Source organism: Rhodnius prolixus, unplaced genomic scaffold, assembly GCF_049639745.1.
Source record: "Rhodnius prolixus isolate KJV_2025 unplaced genomic scaffold, Rpr scaffold_1, whole genome shotgun sequence".
NCBI classification, from domain to species: Eukaryota; Metazoa; Arthropoda; class Insecta; order Hemiptera; family Reduviidae; genus Rhodnius; species Rhodnius prolixus.
In genome coordinates this window covers 60,341,311-60,362,298 of record NW_027411581.1, presented here as the reverse complement: position 1 = coordinate 60,362,298, position 20,988 = coordinate 60,341,311, and the positions used below count along the sequence as shown (strand labels likewise).

Below are 20,988 nucleotides of genomic sequence, written 5' to 3'. Positions count from 1 at the left end.
GTGGATGTAGTCGTAGCTTCATTAATAACCGTTAACTTCATTTGCGTAGTTGTAATAAATTGAAGAATAAAGGAAGTTGTATAAATTAAGAAAAAAAAACTAAACAATTTCTTGCTATTAATTAAAATATATTTTTTAGTTTAAGGAAACATTCAGTGAAAACTTTAGGAACGCGGGAAATTTAATTTTGACAGTTTATGCTCATGGTAATTTCTATTTTTATTTATACATTCAAGAGAATCTACAATTGGTAAATCATTCAATGTCATTAAAACTTAAACCATACTGCAAATAAATTTAGAATTTAGGTATAGTTAAAAATAATTGAGGGTATATGGTTATATTAGGAACTAACTTACATATGTACATTCAGCTAAACAATGGACGGTGGGCAAATGTTGCTTAAAGCATACTTTAAATTTGTATATGTTAACCAACTCTTCTCCATGAAATTATTTTCATTACTTCGATTTAGATATTTTATTGTAGTTCGTATGTTTAAGTGTAATGTCTAACCTTGTTAGATATTATGCTTTGAGCATATCCTACACGTTTTAAGGTAGAAGAACCAATTTATGCCAATTTCAGGGTAATGTAAAGTTGAAGCACTCAGAAATAAATTTATATACTGCTAACAAATTTTTTAGCTTGAATCGAATATTTTAAAGGAATACAAAAATGTAGAACTTCTTAAAATAACCAACACTAAGAAAATTCAAAAATAAGTGTGCATTTTTTTAAAAAAAGTTTTCTTGGAAAAAGGTAAATGAAAACTGATTAAATCCGAAAATATATTCTAAAATTCATTCAAAGAAGAGAGAACAGTATACAACGTATCCCTCATTTAATTAAAAATTAAAGCAGTATATTATGTGATACATTGTGTACCTAAAATAAGGATACCATGAAATAAATACATATGTATCTGTATAGCAAAATGATTATATTTATAAATACATTCTTAATACCAGCAAAACAAACTTTATGAACATCACCATTTAAAACTATTTACAATTTTATCTCCTATTAATGCAATGTAACTCAATATTTTTATGTATCCTAATATCATAATAAACATAATACAAAAATTAGGAAATAGCATATTTAACTTCATCAAAAGCCTTTCGCGCTTTTTTCAATTCTTCATTCATTGTGAGTAGGTCTTTTACTCTTGCATATTTCCTCTGGTCTTTACGTACAAGAAATATTATATCTTCAACTTGAACTCTTCCAGTTCGGCCTATTTCCATGGCTTGGTGTGTCTGGACAAAAATAAATGTGTCCCAATTTAACACAATAATTGTAAATTATCCCAATGATCGAAATAGAGTAAACTAAAACTCCATTAACATCGCCAAACTTAATTGATGCTAAATACTTTTACTAGAACTGCAACCAATACTAAACATTGATTTAAATTGAAATTCTCGAAGCAAGCTTACCATGTCAGTAATGTATTCGATAACAAGATCTTCCAAAAGATCAACACTCTCTGTAAAAGGGTTTTGATCATCACCAAAACCATACATCATACATCTTAACTCTTTGGAAAAAAGTCTTTTCTTTCCAGTAAGTGGGATACCTTCTGGTTCCTCTTCGTCAAACTGCAGCAGATTAAATCATTTCATTAGCTTTCTAGAGAAGAAAGGCGAGTTAATCAAGTTTTAAATGAAGTTATTACATACCTCATTGAATGGATCATCAGTTAAAGCCATTTTTTTTCTTTACTATGGTTTACTATGTCCAAATCTTAAAATTTAACGACAATAGAAAAATACAAACTGAAAGTGCTCGAGGACAATTTTTTGTCTGAAACACTCCTCTTAATTAAAAAAAAATTGTTCACGTTTACTGTCTGATGACTGAGGAATACACAATAAATTCATAACTGTACTTCAACATGAAATTGGATAACAGTCTTGTTGCTTGAATGTAAAAGGTAAAATAAACAAAGTGGCAGCACTGCAACAAATATAAATCACTGATTTTAAATGTTGGCCATATAAAGGTTATGTTTTGTAATTTTATAGGTCAGGTTTATTTTTGTTATTATATAAAATATGAAAAAGTTATTTTCTAGATGGTGAAATTTTTGCAGATTTTGATAAGATGTACTTTGTGATACGCTATTTGTGAAATGACTTAAAATGAAAGCGAAGGAAGTATTAAATATTAAAGATGAAGCCTATCGAGTGGCATCATTTAAATTTGGAATCTTTTCAATAAACTGCCTCTTTTTAAAAAGTTAAAAAGCTACAAACGGATACCTCGATTTACACAGAAACATGGATGGTTTAATAAGTGATGATTTTTTTACTCTTCCCTTGGTATTGGAAGCTCCAGATGTAAGTCAGTCTATAAATACGATAAATTGTAATGGATGGCAGTTTGAAGTAACAAAAGATCAGCCTCTTGTGATTTTAGGAAATAGTGATTTGGCTCTTCAAAATATGTCAGGTAATCAGTTTACCAGCATTTATTTATATCAATTAATTTATTCAGCTGAATGTGAATTGTATGTTTTTTTCAGATCCATTGCTTCTTTCAACTGATACTTGCCCAAACAGAATTGACTCACCCCCAGAAGTTGAGCACAAAGTAGAAGATTCAGAAATAGAGGTCAGAAAAAAACATATAGTCGAGAAACAAACTTTTTTCAGGATAGTTTGCTTATTTTTATTTATTTATTTATTTAATTGACATCATTTAGGAATTTGTTACTAAAAATAAGATAGATGAAGAAATGACTTTAAGTCTTGGAACTAATGAAGATCTAATGAACGAGCTTGTGGAGACATTGGTTGTGTACAAATGTAAATTGTGCCCGTTTAAAACCTCCGAGAAGAAGAGTTTATCCGCTCATCTTGAATCAATTCATTTAAAGGTAATGATAAAGTTCATTGTGATTTTTTTTTAGTATAAAAAGTTAAATTATTCTGATTTCAATAATAATTAATAATATTGTCATTATTAGTCTCTTCGAAGCGTGAACAGTGCAAATAATACTTTGATTTAATGCCCACGTTACATCTTTGTTTTGTTGTTTGAAAAGAAAGGAGTGCTTGCATGTTCATTAAACATCAAGATATAGCCTGGAAGATTTTTTGTGGTATATATTTATTTATAATATATAAATATGTGTATATACAGGGTGTACACACGGAGGAGAGGTCGAAAATTCGGGAGGTGATTCAGCAGCTCAAATGCAACCGAACATATTCTATTCACTCTGGCCCTACTCTCAATAGTGTCCAAAATATTTGCATTTTTAACTTTCCGTCGATATTCGCGTTTTCCAACAGTAAAACGGTCTTAACTTTTCTATCCTTTATCCTACAAACAGTGAAAGTTTTCAATGGTCTTGAAGCTCAATAAATGCACAACATTTTTTGTAATTGGATGACTCCTTGATTCATTAATCATTTAAAAAATACAGTTGAAAATTTAAAAAAAAATCATCGAGAACGAATTTTTTAGACATTAAAGTAAAAGATTCATTGTTATAAGAAACGTTTTGAGGCTCTGGGTTAAGCAGATTTATAGGAAATTTAATACTCTCGATTGGAATAAGCAGATTTGTTGTAGGATAAAGGATAGAAAAGTTAAGACCGTTTTAATGTTGGTAAACGCGAATATCGACGGAAAAGTTAAAAATGCAAATATCTTGGACACAATTGAGAGTCGGGCCAGAGTGAATAGAATATTTTCTGTTGTATCTGAGCTGCTGAATCACCTCCCGAAGTTTCGACCTCTCCTCCGTGTACACCCTGTATAAATATATTGATGAATAAAATCCTTTCAAATCTACGAATCTAGCAGGTTTGTTTGAAATTTGAATAAAATTGAAAAAAAAATTGTGTTTTTTCCATCTTAGATAATTAATTAGTTGAGCAACTTAGCTCTTTGTTTTTTTGATATACATAAGTTGCAATTATATTGTATAGTGATTTTATATTTCTGCAATAAAAATATCTGTGTTTAGAACGTCAAGAAAGAAGATGTGGTGGTAAATGTTGGTTAGTTACTACATTTATTAGTATATCATTTGTTTTCGTTTAATTATATTAATGTCTTTCATGAATTCATTTGTGGCGTACAGGTTTAAAACTGGAAGATACTTCTGTACATAATTCTACTGTAAGAGAGGAACAAATGGTTTACATGTGTGGTAATTGTTCAGAAGCTTTTGTAACCTATGGAGAGTGTAGGATTCACATGGCGTTGGTTAGGATTTGTTACGTTTACTAATACAATATTTCCTTTCTTTCTGTTTTCAAATTTATATTCTTATTGCTTTCTGGAATTACTGTTATCAGCTTTTCTTATATACTACATAGAACTTAAATAGTTCTTCTTTACTATTAGATAAAAAAAAGTCTAAACTCTAGTGGTTCAAGAATAAGTAGGCTTGGTATTGATGCTTTAATTTGAACACAGTTATTGATATTGAATTAATTGTTATCTTTATTATTATTTCTTCCATGTTCTAAAAGTTTTTTTTGCGTCTAGGTACATAAAATAATGATGGGAAATGTAAAAAGTGAGGACATGAAAGCAGAATTGTTCAATACCAATTTTATTAAAAATCATGTAAAAGAGGAAGAAAATAGTATTGTTTCAAATATCAAGGTTGTTCCTAGTAAAAAATCACAAGTTAATAAATGTCACGAAAAGAAATTAAAATATGTGTTAGTAAAAATGTTATTTTAATTTCACTAAACAACCTTTCAATAAAAATGTCCTCGAGTTAAATTTATTTGTTTTTTAAAGGTGCCCTATGTCAGGATGTCAGGTGAAATTATCATCCCGAGAATATTTAGACAAACATAAACTTTGTCACACATCAGACAGCCAAGATTTCACATGCATGGAATGTTCCATGTCTTTTCCAAAGTGGATTCGTTGTGCGCATCATTTATGGAAAGTTCACAACGTTGATGTTGATCTATATGCATGCTCGGTAAGTTATTGTATTTTTTAATAGTTTTGTTTTTACGGAAATGACTAAGTTTGTGAAGTCTTTTGCTCAAAAAATATAGATATTTTTGTTTTAGAATTGCAGTTATAAAACACCTTATAAAATGAAATTAACTGAACACTGTATGATCCATAGTTCCAATAAGAACTTTACTTGTAATGTATGTGGAAAAAATTTTAAGCAAGGATCTCAACTTAGAAATCATGAAGTTTCACATCTTAAAGGTGGTGAAAATGAGGATAAATTACCTAATTGGTATGTTTTACTTTCCTTATTTCTTATTATGATAACTAAAAATTTATCCTTCTTTCTTCATTCATTGGTAATACAACTAAGCTTGTTGGGTATGGCTTCCTCGATCCTATTCCGGTCGTGTTTTTTCTCCCTTTTTCTTGCGTAGTATCAATGCGAAATGTCAAGTTTGAGCTTTCTGCGGTTCACAGCTTTCCAGGAGCGGAGTAATGGAATCTCCAGCTTGCCCATTGTTCCAGACTAGTTTAATGGATGCTGGTAACCTCAGCGTTTTTGTAGTTTTGCAAGAAGTAAGAAGGGGTCTGCAGGAGTATTTATTTTAATTTCAAACTTAAGTCACGCTTTACTAGGTTGCGACAGCGAATGCTCCCACAGCGTGCTATAAATAAACTAACAATTTTCATAAACACACGCACATACGAGGGTCGTTTGAAAAGTCCGTGCAAAAATAAAAATTACTTAATTTTTTGGGGTAAACCTTTTTTATTTTTCAACATAGTCTCCTTTTAGGCTTATACACTTATACACGATACGCGCCAGTGGTGCTATCTCTCTGACTTTGCACGGACTTTTCAAACGACCCTCGTATTATATAGAATTTTAATTTTGGTCATTTAAAATAAGTGCAGTGTAGGTATCCTTAAAAGTTAGTTTCCAACGCTGCTCTAGTTTGTTGATCCCTTCCGAATAATAGGATTTGTCCAAGTCTGAAAAATAGCCATTCGTTTCTGCAATCACCTCCTCGTTTGAATAAAATCTTTTTCCCGCCAGCCATTTCTTCATATTGGGGAACAAATAGTAGTCCGAGGGAGCCAAGTCTGGAGATTAGGGGGGATGTGAAACGAGTTGGAACCCTATTTCCATTAATTTTGCGACCACAACTGCTGAGGTGTGAGCTGGTGCGTTGTCGTGATGGAAAAGGACTTTTTTGTGGGCCAATCGTGGGCGTTTTTCTTGCAGCTCGGTTTTCAAACGGTCCAATAACGATGAATAATATGCACCTGTAATAGTTTTACCCTTTTCCAGATAGTCGATGAGGATTATTCCTTGCGAATCCCAAAAGACAGTCGCCATAATCTTTCCGGCCGAAGGAACGGTCTTCGCCTTTTTTGGCGCAGATTCCCCCTTGGTAACCCATTGTTTAGATTGTTCTTTGGTCTCAGGAGTGTAGTGATGTATCCATGTTTCATCTACAGTGACGAAACGACGCTTAAAGTCCTGCGTATTCTTCTGGAACAGCTGCAAACCGTCCTTGCAACACTTCACACGATTTGAAAATCACTCGACTTCCTCGATTCAAACGAATGCCAAACACAAAGAAATAGACCGATCTGGCTGAAACTTGGTGTGTGTTCTTCCAAGAGATGCTACTAACTAAACATAACCTCGATACGCGCCAGTGGTGCTATCTCTCTGACTTTGCACGGACTTTTCAAACGACCCTCGTATTATATAGAATTTTAATTTTGGTCATTTAAAATAAGTGCAGTGTAGGTATCCTTAAAAGTTAGTTTCTAAAAAGTATTATTCCGCATTTCGCCGATGCGAAACATTTTACATGTATTTACGATGAAAAATCAATTTCGAAAATTTTGCAAGAATACTTCCTTTGGAAAGTGACTCTATACCTTCGGCACTGCCATCAAATTGATTAATATACAAACCCAGTAATCTTCGTTTCGAAATGATCTGCTGTGTCCGCAGAGAGTCAAATGTCTCATACTTCTGCTTCGCGATGGCAGCTGTGAGAGAAACTGTTACTTCCTCCTCCTGGCCAATCTTACACAGAGTTTCAAGATTATCGTACCGTTGAATACATACACTTTACTAGGGGTAATAGAAAGTGCTATTATTAAAGTTTTAAAAAACTCACATAACACTCACAACTTAAAGTGAACCTAACATGCTCAGAAACAATTTACAGGGTCTAAAGATTAATACCATATTGATTTAAGCATCAGATGTACACGAATTAAAAGTTAACGGAAGTTTCATAGTAAAGAAAACTGCTGTTTATTTATTTATTTATTTCTAAAATTTCAGGATTAGGAGACGTGAATGTGATCAGTGCGGTAAGACGTTTTGTGATAGTAAAGCATTGAAAAAACATGTCAAAGCTGTGCATTCCAAATTGAAACCGTATTCTTGTCAAGTCTGTGGTCATTGTTCTGCTACCAAAAATATGTTGAGGATTCATCTAAGACAACATTCCGGAGATAAACCATTTGCATGCCCTGCTTGTTCTTATTCTACAGGTTTGTTCTAATATATGTTTTCCTAAATAAATTGTTTACATCAAAATTATCTATTGACCGCTTGTCAATCTTTGAAAGGTAGCTCTTATTTTGATATTATAAGAAAATCAGTTACTTGTTTAAAACCAGTGTAAAAAGTTTAAAAATGTTGGGCCTTCTTTTTATAGTAATTTTGTTTTTTCAGGTGACCATAATTCTTTAAGAAGACATTGGATGCGCCATACAGGCGTTCGACCTTATAGATGTCCTCATTGTCCTTATTCAGCCATTCAGAGTTGTAGTTTAAAAAGTCATTTGTTTAGACAACATCCTGGATTACCTGGTGTTTATTCGTGTAATCAGTGTACTTTTGTGTCTGTATCCGAAACTGCATTACAACATCACATTAGAACTCATACAACAAGTGAGTACATTGATAAAAACTTTGTATTCAAACTTTCAGGCCTCTTCTATTAACTCGTCTCTATCCGTGTACTTATTAAATATTCTCCGTTATGCACTGTAAGGAGGAAATTTCTTTCTTATTTTTCAAGAATTTGTACAGGGTGACAACAATTTGCAGCAGTTTGCTGGTTTTAAAACATGTTGAATTTGCTACTTAAATTTAGCGTACAAATAGGCCATCACTTTCTTTCATTCATTCGCACTTGCACAGTTACATTTTATGAACTACTTTTATTGCACCAATTGCAAATAGTTACTTAATATTGAATCATATAGAGGAGTCACGTATATTGATTAAGAAAGGATCTTACTTTTATTTACTCTTATCACTTTCTACGCGGTAATCTAATGCGTTTGTAATTAATTGAATTATATTTAATTATGTAGATCAAATCCTAAAGCATTTAACTTTTTTGTTTTAGAAATGCGTAAAAATGAAGATAACTGTTCAGAGCGTTCACTACACAATAGTAAGTACATATGCTCAACTGTAGTTATTAACAATTAATTATACGATTAATTAGTTTGTGCAACCATTTAGCATTTCATGCCTGTATATTGCGAACCAGTATAATTTAGACGATCAGTACTAATATTCCGAGTTCAACATTTCTTAAACATGTTAAGACGTTTGCGATAAGCAGAAGATTATATATATATATATATGTCTTATCTCGACTTAAAGATATAGAGAGACTTACTTTTGTTTGTTTTAAACAAAAACCAGAACCTAAAATTGGAGTTACTAATGTTTTTTTGAGAATTTAATACAATTTTGGAAAGTGAGCTCATGACACTAGTTGCTTTTTTTTGGTTGAAAATTTGCCCAATCGTGGATTAGGGAATCGCTTTTCATTTTTCCAAGCAATGTTAAAGAGAGGAAAACACACCAGAGTATATCCCTACTTCACGTATGTATTTATCGTTTGTAAGGGATCATCAAAGACAAACAGTGCACAAAACCACTAAGATGGTTTTTGGTTTGTTTTGCGTTTAATTTTGGTCAGCATCTAAAAAATGCGTTCCCATAGAGAACAAAGCTCGTTCATATTTAATTCCTGATGTAACGCAAGCTTAGAGTTGTATGTCTGAGGATGACATTTTAAGCCATTCTTCTCGCCATTTAAGCCATTTCTTTCAAGAGAAATAAGATCGTGTAATTTTATGACGGCTTAATAGTCCAGTTTATTTTTTCAATGAAAAACACATATCTACTTTAGATGCATTTATAAAATCAGCTTCACATATCAAGTTATCATTAACTTTTATGTTTTTGCTAAGTGTATTCGAACATAACCCTTAAAAAGTTGAAAACGAGTTGGATTCGCAGTGCTGAACAATATCGTTTATTTTATGCGCCTTATCAATTATGTTTCACTTATTTCTGATCATTCTCTGATTTTCATGTGTAGTATTGTATTTTCATTTATATTGCGCGTTTTTACTTGTTTATTTTTGGAGGTTCTTAAGTTGACAAGAATTAATATTTTATTGGGGTTTAGGTAATGGAATACATTACAACGGCGGTGGTAACATAAATGGTAGTGCAGCAGCCGACGAGGATGATGAATCTAATCATTTTTTTGACAGCGAACCAATAGTGACTGATACCGGTGGAATTACTATCCCAGCTGACCAACCATGTCTTGCAACATCAGAACTAAATATTTAAGGAAAACTTGCAAAAACAATCCTAATTAAAATAATAGTAATAAAATTTTATGTAATTTAAGTACATTGAACATTAATGAAATCGTTGCTTTGTGATTTGAATATGACTTTAGCCGCTTATTTTCTATTTTGGAAGTCCTTATGTTAAAATAGAAATAAATTACTGTTGATTAATGTTTATTTATTAAAAATTTTACAATTAAATTTATTCTTTCACTGCATGAAATAATTATTTAATTTTTTTAAAAATTGTATGTGGTGCCAAAATTTGAAAAAAAGTAATATTACAAAATAAAGCCAAAAAAGTATTTTGTACAGGAAAAAAACAACATCAAAAATGAATAATAAGCGTTTAAAAATTTGTAAATCTTGAATCAGCTATCCCTTTAGTAATAAATAGATGTTTGTTATACTAACTGTTCTTTTATTCTAAAAAGATTGGGGGAAGCACTGTGTGCTTTTTTTTTTTTTTTTTTTTTTTTTTTTTTTTTTTTTTTATGTCTCAAGAGGCGTGCTGAAAGAATATTCCGGATTGTCTAAACGAAGAGAAACCACTATCAATAACAAATTTATTTAGTAAGGTTTGTTAATTACTAGAATATTGGAAATACAACTTTTTGATCATATTGTTGATATTAATTAAGATAGCTTAATTAATTATTTTCGGATATCAAAGAAACTTACTCAGAATACTTCAAAATTTATTTTCTAATTAAATCTGTAAGGCTACTCTGTCAAATTAATCATTGCATCATACAAAGCATGCTTTTTTTCAACTATTCTAAGTGGTTTCAGATTTCTTCAACCTTCGTTATTTTATATTCTTCAGGTTTTTGATTTTTACTTTAAGCTTATTTCAACCATACTGTAAGTATGGTTTCTGCAGGGTTGACCAAATAAAGAGATTGTATTCTACATAAATTTTATTTTAGTAATTTATTATTTTCAGCTTCAAAGCCAACACAGTTAAAGTGACACTAACAGATAAATCGAGTCAGTAAAACTACAAAACTATTCTCAGCATAGGAATGCAACATAGCACATAGGCGTTCATAAAGTGTAGAATATACAAGTAATTATGGGTGAGTGTGTGTGCTGAACTTAAATCTGTTTCCTTTTAAACCCAAACAGTTGCACACATTATAGTCTCTGTAGGTTCTAGGGGGTTTTGTGAGTGACAGTATAAATTTTGTAATCCAGCGGAAACATGATCTCAAGAAATTGGTAGACGCTAGCCCCATGTTGATTTCTGAAGCTCAGAAATTGCTTTCTTAAATAAACTGGTTTTTTGCCTTGCTCTTGTGCTAACGCTTCCTTGACCGGAGGTATTAATTTACACTACAGCTTTCTCGGACCTCCACATTAGCTGTATAGTCTCCATTAGAAAAGAACCAATTCTTTCTTAGTTCATAAACGTCTTCATAAATTTTATTACTGTAGATCGGTTATTGGGAAAGTAAAACCAAGAGGACGAAAAGAAATAAGTGAACGGAAGAAACTAAATTAAGGAAAAAAGAAAAACGAGAAGGAGAGGCAATCTTAATCTTTGGGAATTATTTGATTATCATGTGTCGCAAACTGTTGACTCAAAGATTAAACACGTAAGGTCATTTAAAAATAATGCATTAATAATAATGTAAATTGCACTAAATAGCTAGTTCTCAGAAAAAAGTTCAAATATTGTTTGGCTCATCGCAGCAAGGAACAAGGTGTCCTTTACTTTTACTGTATATGAGAGGTTACACTGGTTAAGGTTACATACTGTTCTTGAAACTTAAAGCCTAGTACAATGAATATTTTACCTAAAAAAAGGTAATATTGCTGTTTGAATTTGATTGAGTTCCGTTCCAAACTGTAGTTCTATCTTACCATAATGTATATTTTGTTAGATGGCACGTTCGAACCAAAGAAAACATCGCCAGAGTTAGAAGAGATGAAGCCAAAGCAGCCGAGGAAGAAAAAGAGCGTACGAGGAAAATAGAATTAGCTGTAAATATTATTTTATTTAAATGTATTTTATATAACGTAATGCGCGTGATTCGGTTCTCATTTTGATGAATTATGTAATGCACTGAATTATATAGTAATAACACTAAAATATATTTTAGTTTTGATTTTTGTTTAGGAAAAAGAAGCTCGAACTAATTTACTGCGTTCAAAAGCAAGATCTAAATACGACGGCCGGGTAGATGTGGAAGGTAAAGAAGAAAATAAATCTCCGAAAGGAGGCCATATTAACTTCTTTGAAGAACTTGAAAAGGGGCAAGCGCATTTCAATGAAGGCAATAAAGAGTATGAAAAAGAAAAAAAAGATGAGAAGGAAAAATACGAAAAACAAATAGGTTACCTCACATATTTAGGGCAAGATACAGTGGAAGCTACTGGTAAAGTGTCTTGGTTTAATAAACTCCCTGAAAGGCTTTTATCAACAGATACATCAGAAGTAGGTATTGACAAAAAGTGCTTGCTAGATCCACTAAATAAGATCAACTATTATCTTAAAAAGAAAGATGAGCCAACCTGTAGCAAAGAAAAAGGTAATAGCTCTAGATCTAAAAAAAAAAGTAAAGAAAAGAAATCAAAGAAAAAGAGAAAGCATTCTCCAGTTTCAGAGGTAGATAAACCTAAATTTAATCTAGAAGAACTCAGAGCAAAAAGACTAAAAAGGGAATCACAAGAAAAAGAAAGAGCGGAAAAGCTTTTGGCTAAATTAAGGGGAGAACCAGTTAAAGACAGTTCATTGAAAGAAGAACCGTTAATTAAGCAAAAGTATAATTCACAGTTTAATCCTCACTTAGCTAAACAAAATTTTTCTTAATTTCAAATTTACAAAATAAAGGTTTATTTGCTTTTCTCAAAATGTCAAAAGCCGATTATTTTGTTATTAAAAAGAAAGTCTGGCTTAAAGGATTTATACTACAGTTCTTTTAGATTTATTTTTTAGTGTTTAAACCGATTATTTATTTTGCAGTAAAGATGTAAAAGACAGATATTTATTAACAAATCTTATTTGTGTTTCTTAGAATGCAAATGGATGTAAAATTTTGATGTGTATTTTATCAGTTTTATTAATATTTTCTAGTTACCAACGTGATAAATAGATTTTAATTGTTTCTCATTTTTGATTATTTTTTGTAAGTTATCCAAGATTGCTACTTCTGCAATTGTATAGGTTCTCGGCATGTTGCAACTTAATAAATTGTTATTTGCTTTGGTAGGAGTTATTACGAAACAAAACAAATTTGCGGTCAGTTCACTAAACAGTTTGTTGGGAGTCAACGTTTTACTAATTTTAAGTTTAATCATGTTTTAAAAAGCTATAAGAAAAATAGTATTCAATTAAAATAAAATATATATTTTCAAGTTTTCAGTACAAAATTTTTGTTTTTTATACTCGTATTCCAGTTTTATGTAATATGTATATGTATTATATGCGATTCACCCTTGGTTATTGTCTTTTCATGCGTTAAATGCTTGGTCGTACTAGCTTGGATAATTCTGAGGAAGTCACCATGGAATCCCACCCCCAACATCGATGAAGAGGGTGAATTAGGCACGGACCTGCGTGATGAAGCAGACTGGCCACTCCCAAGCAAGTTTCAATAATCCTCGACCGACAGCACGCTTACGTCCGGCAAGGTATACATTTTTGGAAATCGGCGGCATGAGTTCGTCTTGCTGAGATTAATATGTGGTGAACAATTTTTCTGGAAAGCGAAAAACTTAAGGAAATGGATTTCAAAAATAAGATCGCTTTGATCACCGGCGGGGCTGGTGGGATCGGCAAAGCTTACGCCGAAGAACTTCTCAAGTTGGGCGCAAAGGTACTTATATATCTTTTATAATCAATAAGCAAAATTATCGTTATAAATTCACATTTTATTATGATTATGTATCAAATATGTAATTTGCACACTTCTTTAGTTTTTTAATAATTTTTTATTGGTTGCTAGTTTATTGGATTTTCCCCCATTGAATTTGCCATACGTTTAGTTATAGAAATAAGTATTATATTTTGAAACATTATAAATGTACATTCAGATATCCAAGCATTAATGTTAAAAAAATCTAATGAGTACCCAAGCTTGTTACCATGACAACATAAAAGCTTTGTAGCTTCATTTTTCCTTAGAGTGAAAGTTTGAATTTTCATGTTACAATTACACTTTAATCGTACAAAATGTTTTTTTTTTTCTTTTTTTTGTACTTCATAATATTGAAAATATGAAATACTCTCCTCTTAGCAGTTATTAATCCATTCAATTAGTTGAATTAGTCAGCTTTAAAAATTACTAAATACTAATTTAGATATAGTAATTAAAATAAATTGTTGAAATTGTAACTTTATGTAAATGAGTGATTGGGTACTCATTACTAGCCATCTGACGTTTTGTAGGCTTTTTCAGTTACGGATTTCATAGCAAAATACTTTGATGTTAAATGCAATAGATATATGTAGATGAACCTTTTATAAGTCACTTTTTTAACAAATTACAGGTTTCAATTTGTGATTTAGATGAAGAAAATGGTGAACTCTTAGCTCAGCAATTCAATATGATGTATGGTCATACTAGAGCACTTTTCTGCCTTTGTGATGTTACCGATTATCCACAGTTTGAAGGTTAATTTAAAATTCTAAGATCGTAGATTTATTTTTTTGTAGCACTTCGTTTAAAATTAGAGCGTTCATGTTATCTATAAAATTGATAGTTTTTTCCATTATGTCATACATTTGAGTCATGTAAAATAAACTTATTATTTTTTATTAATAAGCTTTTTTACCTTTGTAAAGATTTAAGAAAAAAAAAAAATCACCCATATGTAGGTGGAAACATTTTCAATTCATCCTTCTTTCGCATTTTGACGTCTAAATTTGCATTTTAGCGCACTGTTCAATGAGCAATATTATCTCATATTTTCCGTTATTTAGCGTCCATTTTGGTTGAAAGTGGTTGTAGGAAAAAGTAGGTATAACGAAACTATTAAATAACTGTATGTATAAAATATATTTATAACTAACTTATAAGTTTCTAAATTTTACACATTGCAACGAAATCTTACTTGTTACAGCTGCTTTTCAGACGACAGTGTCAGTATTTGGTGGATTAGATATTGTTGTAAATAATGCAGGAATATTCAACGACAGGTTCTGGGAACTTGAAGTTGACGTTAATCTGGTAAGTATTTTATTAAAATTCACCTTATGACAGATCTTATGTATAAAGTCATTTAATTTTGTTACTGCTTTATACTTAACATTACTTCTTTTAAATTTACATTAAAAAGTAGGAAGTTTAAGTAATTAAATCAACAACACATTTCAGAATATGTGTTTAAAAGACTTGGCAAATTAACAGGTTGTAAGCAATGTTTTAAACGGTTTGCTTTAAAGAGGTAATACTTTGAAACTGTGAAAGTAAAGTAAAACGCAATCAATTTCATTGAAAAAAATGTGACATTTTCATCAACACATTTTTGCCTTAAGTTATCACATTAAAAATTTGCTTCTCGTGTTTCAAAAAATTCTACTATTTCTGTTTGTAGAAGGTTCTACTAGTAAAAAAAACTTGTTTTTTTTTCGAAGAATTCTGAACTGTGATCTTTAATTAGATTTATTGTGCACTCTACCATTGTCAAATAAGATCAGTGCATCGCTTTTGGTGACGAACCAACTCACTCACAGGTACTCTACCTAGGAAATTCGAGGAAGAAAAGTTGGAGCCGGCAGTAAGGGATTATTCCCTGGAGCCAATTGACCCGTACCTCCCCCATAGTATTAGTTTATTACACAAAAACAACGGTATTGAGTAAATATTTCATAAAAAAAAAAAAATCTGCAAAACTATATACACCATATTTTCTCACATTGGATATAAGCACAAAATAACTTATTGTACTAGGTTAATAAAGCCACAGGTTCACCGTCTAATCAAAAATTTAGTTTATTATCCTGTAAGTATAAAAATTGTTTTGAAATTGTCTTATTGCAAATTGTTAACTTTTTATGTATTTTAGAATGGCGTAATACGTGGGACACTTCTTGCATTAAGGTTCATGGGACGAGATCGTGGTGGGCGAGGTGGTACCGTAGTCATTACGGGCTCTACTCTTGGCTTACGGCCTTGTGCATGTGTACCCATATATACGGCCACTAAACATGCAATTATTGGTTTCACAAGATCTTTTGGGGTAAGAAAATCTCATATCATTAAATTCTATCAGATTATTGTAGAGAAGTTCGAATTACACTTTCTGACACCCTTAACACCCCACTTTCTGATACAAGAGATAGTTCTGGCACTATGAGAGTCAGACTGTGTCAGAATGACAAAATAACAATGACTGCGGATGAAATCACTGATATAGTTCTGCGGATCCAACCATGTGTTCTCCAGACTTTAGTTTATCCTTTAAGCTATCATTTTTTCTTTAATACATTTTTAAAGTGAATGGAATTTAAAATGATCTTTTTATAATTAAGGATCCATTCCACATGAATCTTTCTGGAGTACGCATAATTGCTCTCTGCCCTGGAAGCACATGTACAGAAACTAATGCAGAAGATATGAAAAAGGGCATCCTTTCACCAGCATATGAGCCTGTGTGGAGGCGAGAGTATGAAAACAGGCCATTTCAACCGTAAGTGTCTCACTTTTATCAATCACATATTCGATCTTAAATTCTGTTGCTGATTATTTTCCGTTAAAATATTAGTTTTTATTACTCTTTATTGATTTCCCTTTATGTTCCGTTTGGAGGTAGAATAGCACTCTTAATGTTCTACCTTGCCGCCGAGCTAGTTGGAAAAGTCACAAGATTTCCTGTTTCTGTAGTTTACATTGCTCAATCATGCGTTTTCCATCTTCAATGTCATGTTTACGATTTCAGTCAGATTATGATTATTTTGACGTTATATGACGTTTTTTATCGTAAGTGTAGCTTGAAAATTGCATAATTGGTCACATTTCTTGTTCAGTAGTGAACATTAATTCTGGAATTTATCTGGTTATATGTAAGACAAATATTTCTTTATATCTCCTTGTACAGTATGATTGAAAAGTAATATCCCACTAATATAAGTTTTCAGATAGACAGAGTTTACAGAAATACTTATTTGTGATTTGCATTGGAGAAAAATGTTTTTTATGCCAAAACTTTAATTCGGTAATTTTTATTTAGGGTACAAAATGTAGGAAGAGCATTAATCCATGTACTGGTGAAAGGAACCAGTGGTTCCATTTGGACTGTCGACAACCAAAATCCACCGAGGGAAGTCAAATTCACTTCTTCTCCTTAAAACGAATACTGAATATTATTTTATAACCATATTCTTAATATTCTCTAAAAAAGAGAGATAAAAATGATAAAATACCACAGAACTAAATCCCTCATTTCATATCAAAAAAAAATTTGGATTTTTTGTCAGAAACCTACATATAAATTTTTTAAATTATATTTTCCTATATAATAGTGTTGCATATTGTAAACTTTAAGTGCTAAAATATGGCTCGTTAAATTATCATAATAAGGGAAATTTAGAGATCTGTGGTTATTATTTTTTCTATTTTAGTATTTATTCTTTATTATTTCAATTTTTTTTTTTTTTTTTGATAAAAAAATTAGCTTATTTAAAATTGCTGCTTCAATTTTTTTAAAATAAATTAATTTAAATATCTTAAGGAACTTTTTATTCATTTTTATGTATTTTATATCTTCGATTTAGGAAATTAAACAAAAATAAAAAAAATTAATAAGGAATGAGAGGTGTTTCTAAAAAATAAAAGAATAAAGGAAATATTTTTAGAAGATAATAATAAGATAGATTATTTTGATAAGAATATAGGTTCGGTTTAAAAATATTGAAATCGTAGTTTAAAAAGAAAGTATTTTATTTTTAATTTTCACAATTACTTGTGTTAGGATGGCAGGTAATGGTCGAATGCAAGAGTATTATCTGTTATGACCAATGCAGGTGTACAAGTTAATTCAAAATTCAGTTATTAAATTTAAAAAAATATATTATTGTTTAAAGGCAAATTTGTAAGAATTTTTGACATTGGCCGCGTTTTTAATAGAAACAGGCAGGTATAAGATTTCGCCGAATTTCTTATTAAACTGTTGTTTATAAGATATAAAAGGAAAAGAGGTAACTTTATAGTTGACTCGTTGAATTTATAATTATTTGTTTGTCAATGTATTTATTAATTTGTAAGCAACAACCATAACTTCTTGACCAAGAATGCAGTTTCTTTATTTTATGAGATTGTGGTAGAATTCATTTAAAGATTATTACTGAATTGCTCTTTTTCCATAAAATTTTAAGTATTACTTATCAATTCATCATTAATTGTTTATTATTTGTTTTCCGGACCTAATTCTTCTTCCGTGACCTCTCTCTCTCTGACCACCCCTCAATGAGGAAAGTGAAGTTTACCCAAAGACACTAACGACATATCCTTCTAAGGGATCGCTTAGCCTGTCTTCTTCACTACTACACCCGAGTTTTACATTGATACCCTGTTTCCCATAGGTGTCGTTGTCCATTACCTTCTCTTTTGCTTTAGTGTAAGTTTTGGAGCCATAGCTCTCTGCGCAGAAATTTTAGTACCGTTGCGCACTGTAGATTTGATTAAGTAATTGAAAATGGAGAGAGGAATAAATTTATGTCTAATTATGTGACGCGTGGTGCTGGCGAGAATTTAGATTTCTCTTCGATTGGACATTGCATTTCGGCCAGCTCCAGCTCACCTTGATTCCTAAACCTGTCCTGTTGCTACTAGCTCGATTAGAAAAGACTGCTCCTCGTGAGTCTGAATGTTTATGTGTACTAGGAGTCTAGTACAGAATCGAAGAAGCCTTGGCTGATCCTCAGTGTGTGTGTGTGTAACCTGATGGATAATAGGTACAACTTCCTCCTGGGTGCATGCTGCCATACCTCATTATTACTGCCCTCATGACCGGCTTTGCTGCTTGTTTGGAATCCATTACTTTGGGGCATCAATTTTTAGTAATTTTCTTTTTTTAACGAATAATGTGTGATATTCAAAATTTTGAAGTTGCTTATTGAATAAAATCATTTTTTTTTATTCCCCGCTTGTTACTAATAAGTTTATAAAAATATAGAAAGTCTAAAAGGCTATTTGTTGATAAATTAGACGTAATTTATTATTTTGTTTCAATTTTATAAATAACTATGTTTAACATAGTTTTTATTATATTTGTTTCTTAGCGCAAACAAAAAATGTATGTATATATTTGTTTCCCTCCATGTTAAACATTTTAAAATCTGGAAGGGCGTGAGAGAAAAAATGTTAATCTAAAAGGTTAGTTTATATGTTATAGATGTAAGGGGGGAAAAGTGTACAGAATGATTATAGTAAGAGGCGTGTGTCCTTGTCTTTTATTTTATTTTCGGCTTGTATCTTATTTGTTAAAAAGTAATGATAATAAGTGGTTTTATGTCGATGCGCCAAAAGATAAATATGAAAAATAAGTGATTTCAAGTATGTTCTTAGAAGCAATGATAATTTTAATAACTTTCTTTAATCAAACAATTCTGCCTGAACCTTATCTTGGGAAAGTTTGCATTGCAATATGTGGCACTTTGTACGTGGTATAAGAACATATATTTAAATCAAATAAATTAAAGAAACATATAAACAATAACTTCCATTAATGTAGAAGTATGAAAATAATTAAGCATTTAACAAATTTTTTATATGATATAATTTTTCTAATTTTATACTTGTATGTTAGTTTGTAAGATTTTTACCTGGGAAAGTTTATAAAAATAATTATAATATATAAATGTAATGATAAATAAATTATTTATTTGATTATTATTTTTTTTTTTTTTTGTACTAGTTAAAAGGTGAACAGTAGCTATTATGATATTGTAACTTATGGCATTTCATTACATTAACAGTTATTTACTGTCAAGCTAATTATTTAGTAAAACATGCGGTTAATAATATATATGACCAATTATTAGACTTATGTGTAAGAAAGTAACATTATAACCGCATTTTAATAAATAAATAAATAAAAATTATATCAGGCTTCAAAATTAAGTATATTTATTGATATCAAAATGAACAAAAATTAAATGAGCCAGCTTTTTGAATGTGATGGAATATGTTGTGATTTTAGTATTAATTGTTATATTAAATTATTATATTAAGAAAATATTCATTTTTGTGTCAATTTTTTTACAATTTTGATTAAGTATAATATACATGCTTGCTTGTCTAGTATAAAAAAAAATGAAACAAAGAATTGAATATAATTTTTTTTGATATTAGCATCAGTTAACTATTACATCATCATTTTAAAAGGATTTTCCTTTTTTATTGTAATCCATAGTTAAGTCTTTTTTAAATTTATTGTGAACTTTTAATAAGAATACAGCGCTACACATTTTAACTCAAATTTGTTGTATTACTTAGTTTATGTTTTCCATAAAACGTCTCTATTCTTGATTACATAAGTTTAATATATAACACATTAATGAACTAACAACTAAGCTACGAAATATTATTCTCAGAATAAAGGAATCTATATCAGCGTAAAACATAAATTAATATTTATCAAATACTCAATATTTGCTGAGAGCATTGGAAACGAAACAATAAATGACATCTATTTACTGTTAATGCGATCCCAGAGCACGTATTCATTCTTGCATTGCTATCGACAACCTTCGTTTTTTTTTTTTTTTAATAATCTAATACGAATATCAAAGGTTGTCCAGGCGTTTCAGAAAAGAGCCACACCCTGTACTGATTACCACTTACATTATAATGGCAGATTGTGTAAGATTCTCTTTTATCCGTATTTTTTCCCTCCAAGAGATACCGAAAAAACAAGGTTTAATTAAATTTTGTTAAACCTGTCCAAAATTTTTTCTAAATAATTATTTTAAGGCTGTTTAACAATCAAATTTAGAAGTAGATCGATCCAGCTTTTTTAAAGAAAATTCAGCCCAACGCAATTTAATTATTACTTAAATAAAAGCAAAAGTAAGAAATATTTATTTTAGTTTGAGATTAAAAAAACATATGTATTTCCATAACCTTCTGTGCACTGGTACTTTTGCACGCTATATTCAAGACACTTCTTTCAAAGTATGGGGCAACTTTATAGAGACAGTTCTGTGGAAGGTGCATCCAGGAATGGTCGAGTTGGGGTTTTCCGCACATTTTAAGAAGAGTGCAAATGGCAAATGAGTGACCAACTTCGACGCAAAAATAGCTGCAATAACATTAGCATTGGAAGTAGAACTTTTTAGAAGTGAACTACAGACTTTGTTGATTCCCAGGCAGCAATATTAGTAAATAATAACTGAAAGGGAAAGGTTGGGGATTCTGACTTAAAGCCTTGCGAGTCATT

General features: G+C 30.8%; 4 protein-coding genes across 6 annotated transcripts; 3 read left to right on the top strand and 1 right to left on the bottom strand.

Annotated features, from left to right (window-relative positions):
* Positions 1-113: 113 nt before the first annotated feature.
* Positions 114-10,016, top strand: LOC141450217 (uncharacterized). Of its 3 annotated transcripts, none has more exons than XM_074120430.1 (13): positions 114-250; positions 2,099-2,457; positions 2,531-2,619; positions 2,711-2,884; positions 3,983-4,016; positions 4,100-4,224; positions 4,510-4,688; positions 4,771-4,960; positions 5,055-5,233; positions 7,274-7,485; positions 7,670-7,888; positions 8,352-8,399; positions 9,432-10,016. In XM_074120430.1, the coding sequence occupies exons 2-13, from the start codon at positions 2,286-2,288 to the stop codon at positions 9,599-9,601; spliced, it is 1,791 nt and encodes a 596-aa protein (XP_073976531.1). In that variant the 5' UTR covers positions 114-250; positions 2,099-2,285; the 3' UTR covers positions 9,602-10,016. The 3 variants fall into 3 exon arrangements, with proteins under 3 accessions (XP_073976531.1, XP_073976527.1, XP_073976520.1); XM_074120426.1 differs by lacking the exon at positions 114-250 and adding an exon at positions 1,884-2,008; XM_074120419.1 differs by lacking the exon at positions 114-250 and adding an exon at positions 1,929-2,030.
* On the bottom strand, positions 925-1,885 carry Taf13 (TATA-box binding protein associated factor 13). The gene is made up of 3 exons (XM_074120903.1): positions 1,686-1,885; positions 1,443-1,604; positions 925-1,262 (listed from the first exon to the last, which is right to left on the bottom strand). Exons 1-3 carry the CDS (start codon positions 1,713-1,715, stop codon positions 1,089-1,091), a joined length of 366 nt encoding a protein of 121 aa, XP_073977004.1. The 5' UTR covers positions 1,716-1,885; the 3' UTR covers positions 925-1,088.
* Positions 10,017-10,090: 74 nt separating the features above from the next.
* Positions 10,091-12,844, top strand: LOC141450343 (leukocyte receptor cluster member 1 homolog). Its single transcript, XM_074120685.1, has 3 exons — positions 10,091-11,412; positions 11,490-11,589; positions 11,726-12,844. Exons 1-3 carry the CDS (start codon positions 11,390-11,392, stop codon positions 12,416-12,418), a joined length of 816 nt encoding a protein of 271 aa, XP_073976786.1. The 5' UTR covers positions 10,091-11,389; the 3' UTR covers positions 12,419-12,844.
* Positions 12,845-12,998: 154 nt separating this feature from the next.
* On the top strand, positions 12,999-20,028 carry LOC141450348 (15-hydroxyprostaglandin dehydrogenase [NAD(+)]-like). The gene is made up of 6 exons (XM_074120694.1): positions 12,999-13,424; positions 14,098-14,221; positions 14,671-14,777; positions 15,616-15,789; positions 16,082-16,239; positions 16,780-20,028. The coding sequence occupies exons 1-6, from the start codon at positions 13,332-13,334 to the stop codon at positions 16,895-16,897; spliced, it is 774 nt and encodes a 257-aa protein (XP_073976795.1). The 5' UTR covers positions 12,999-13,331; the 3' UTR covers positions 16,898-20,028.
* The last annotated feature ends 960 nt before the right edge of the window (positions 20,029-20,988 follow it).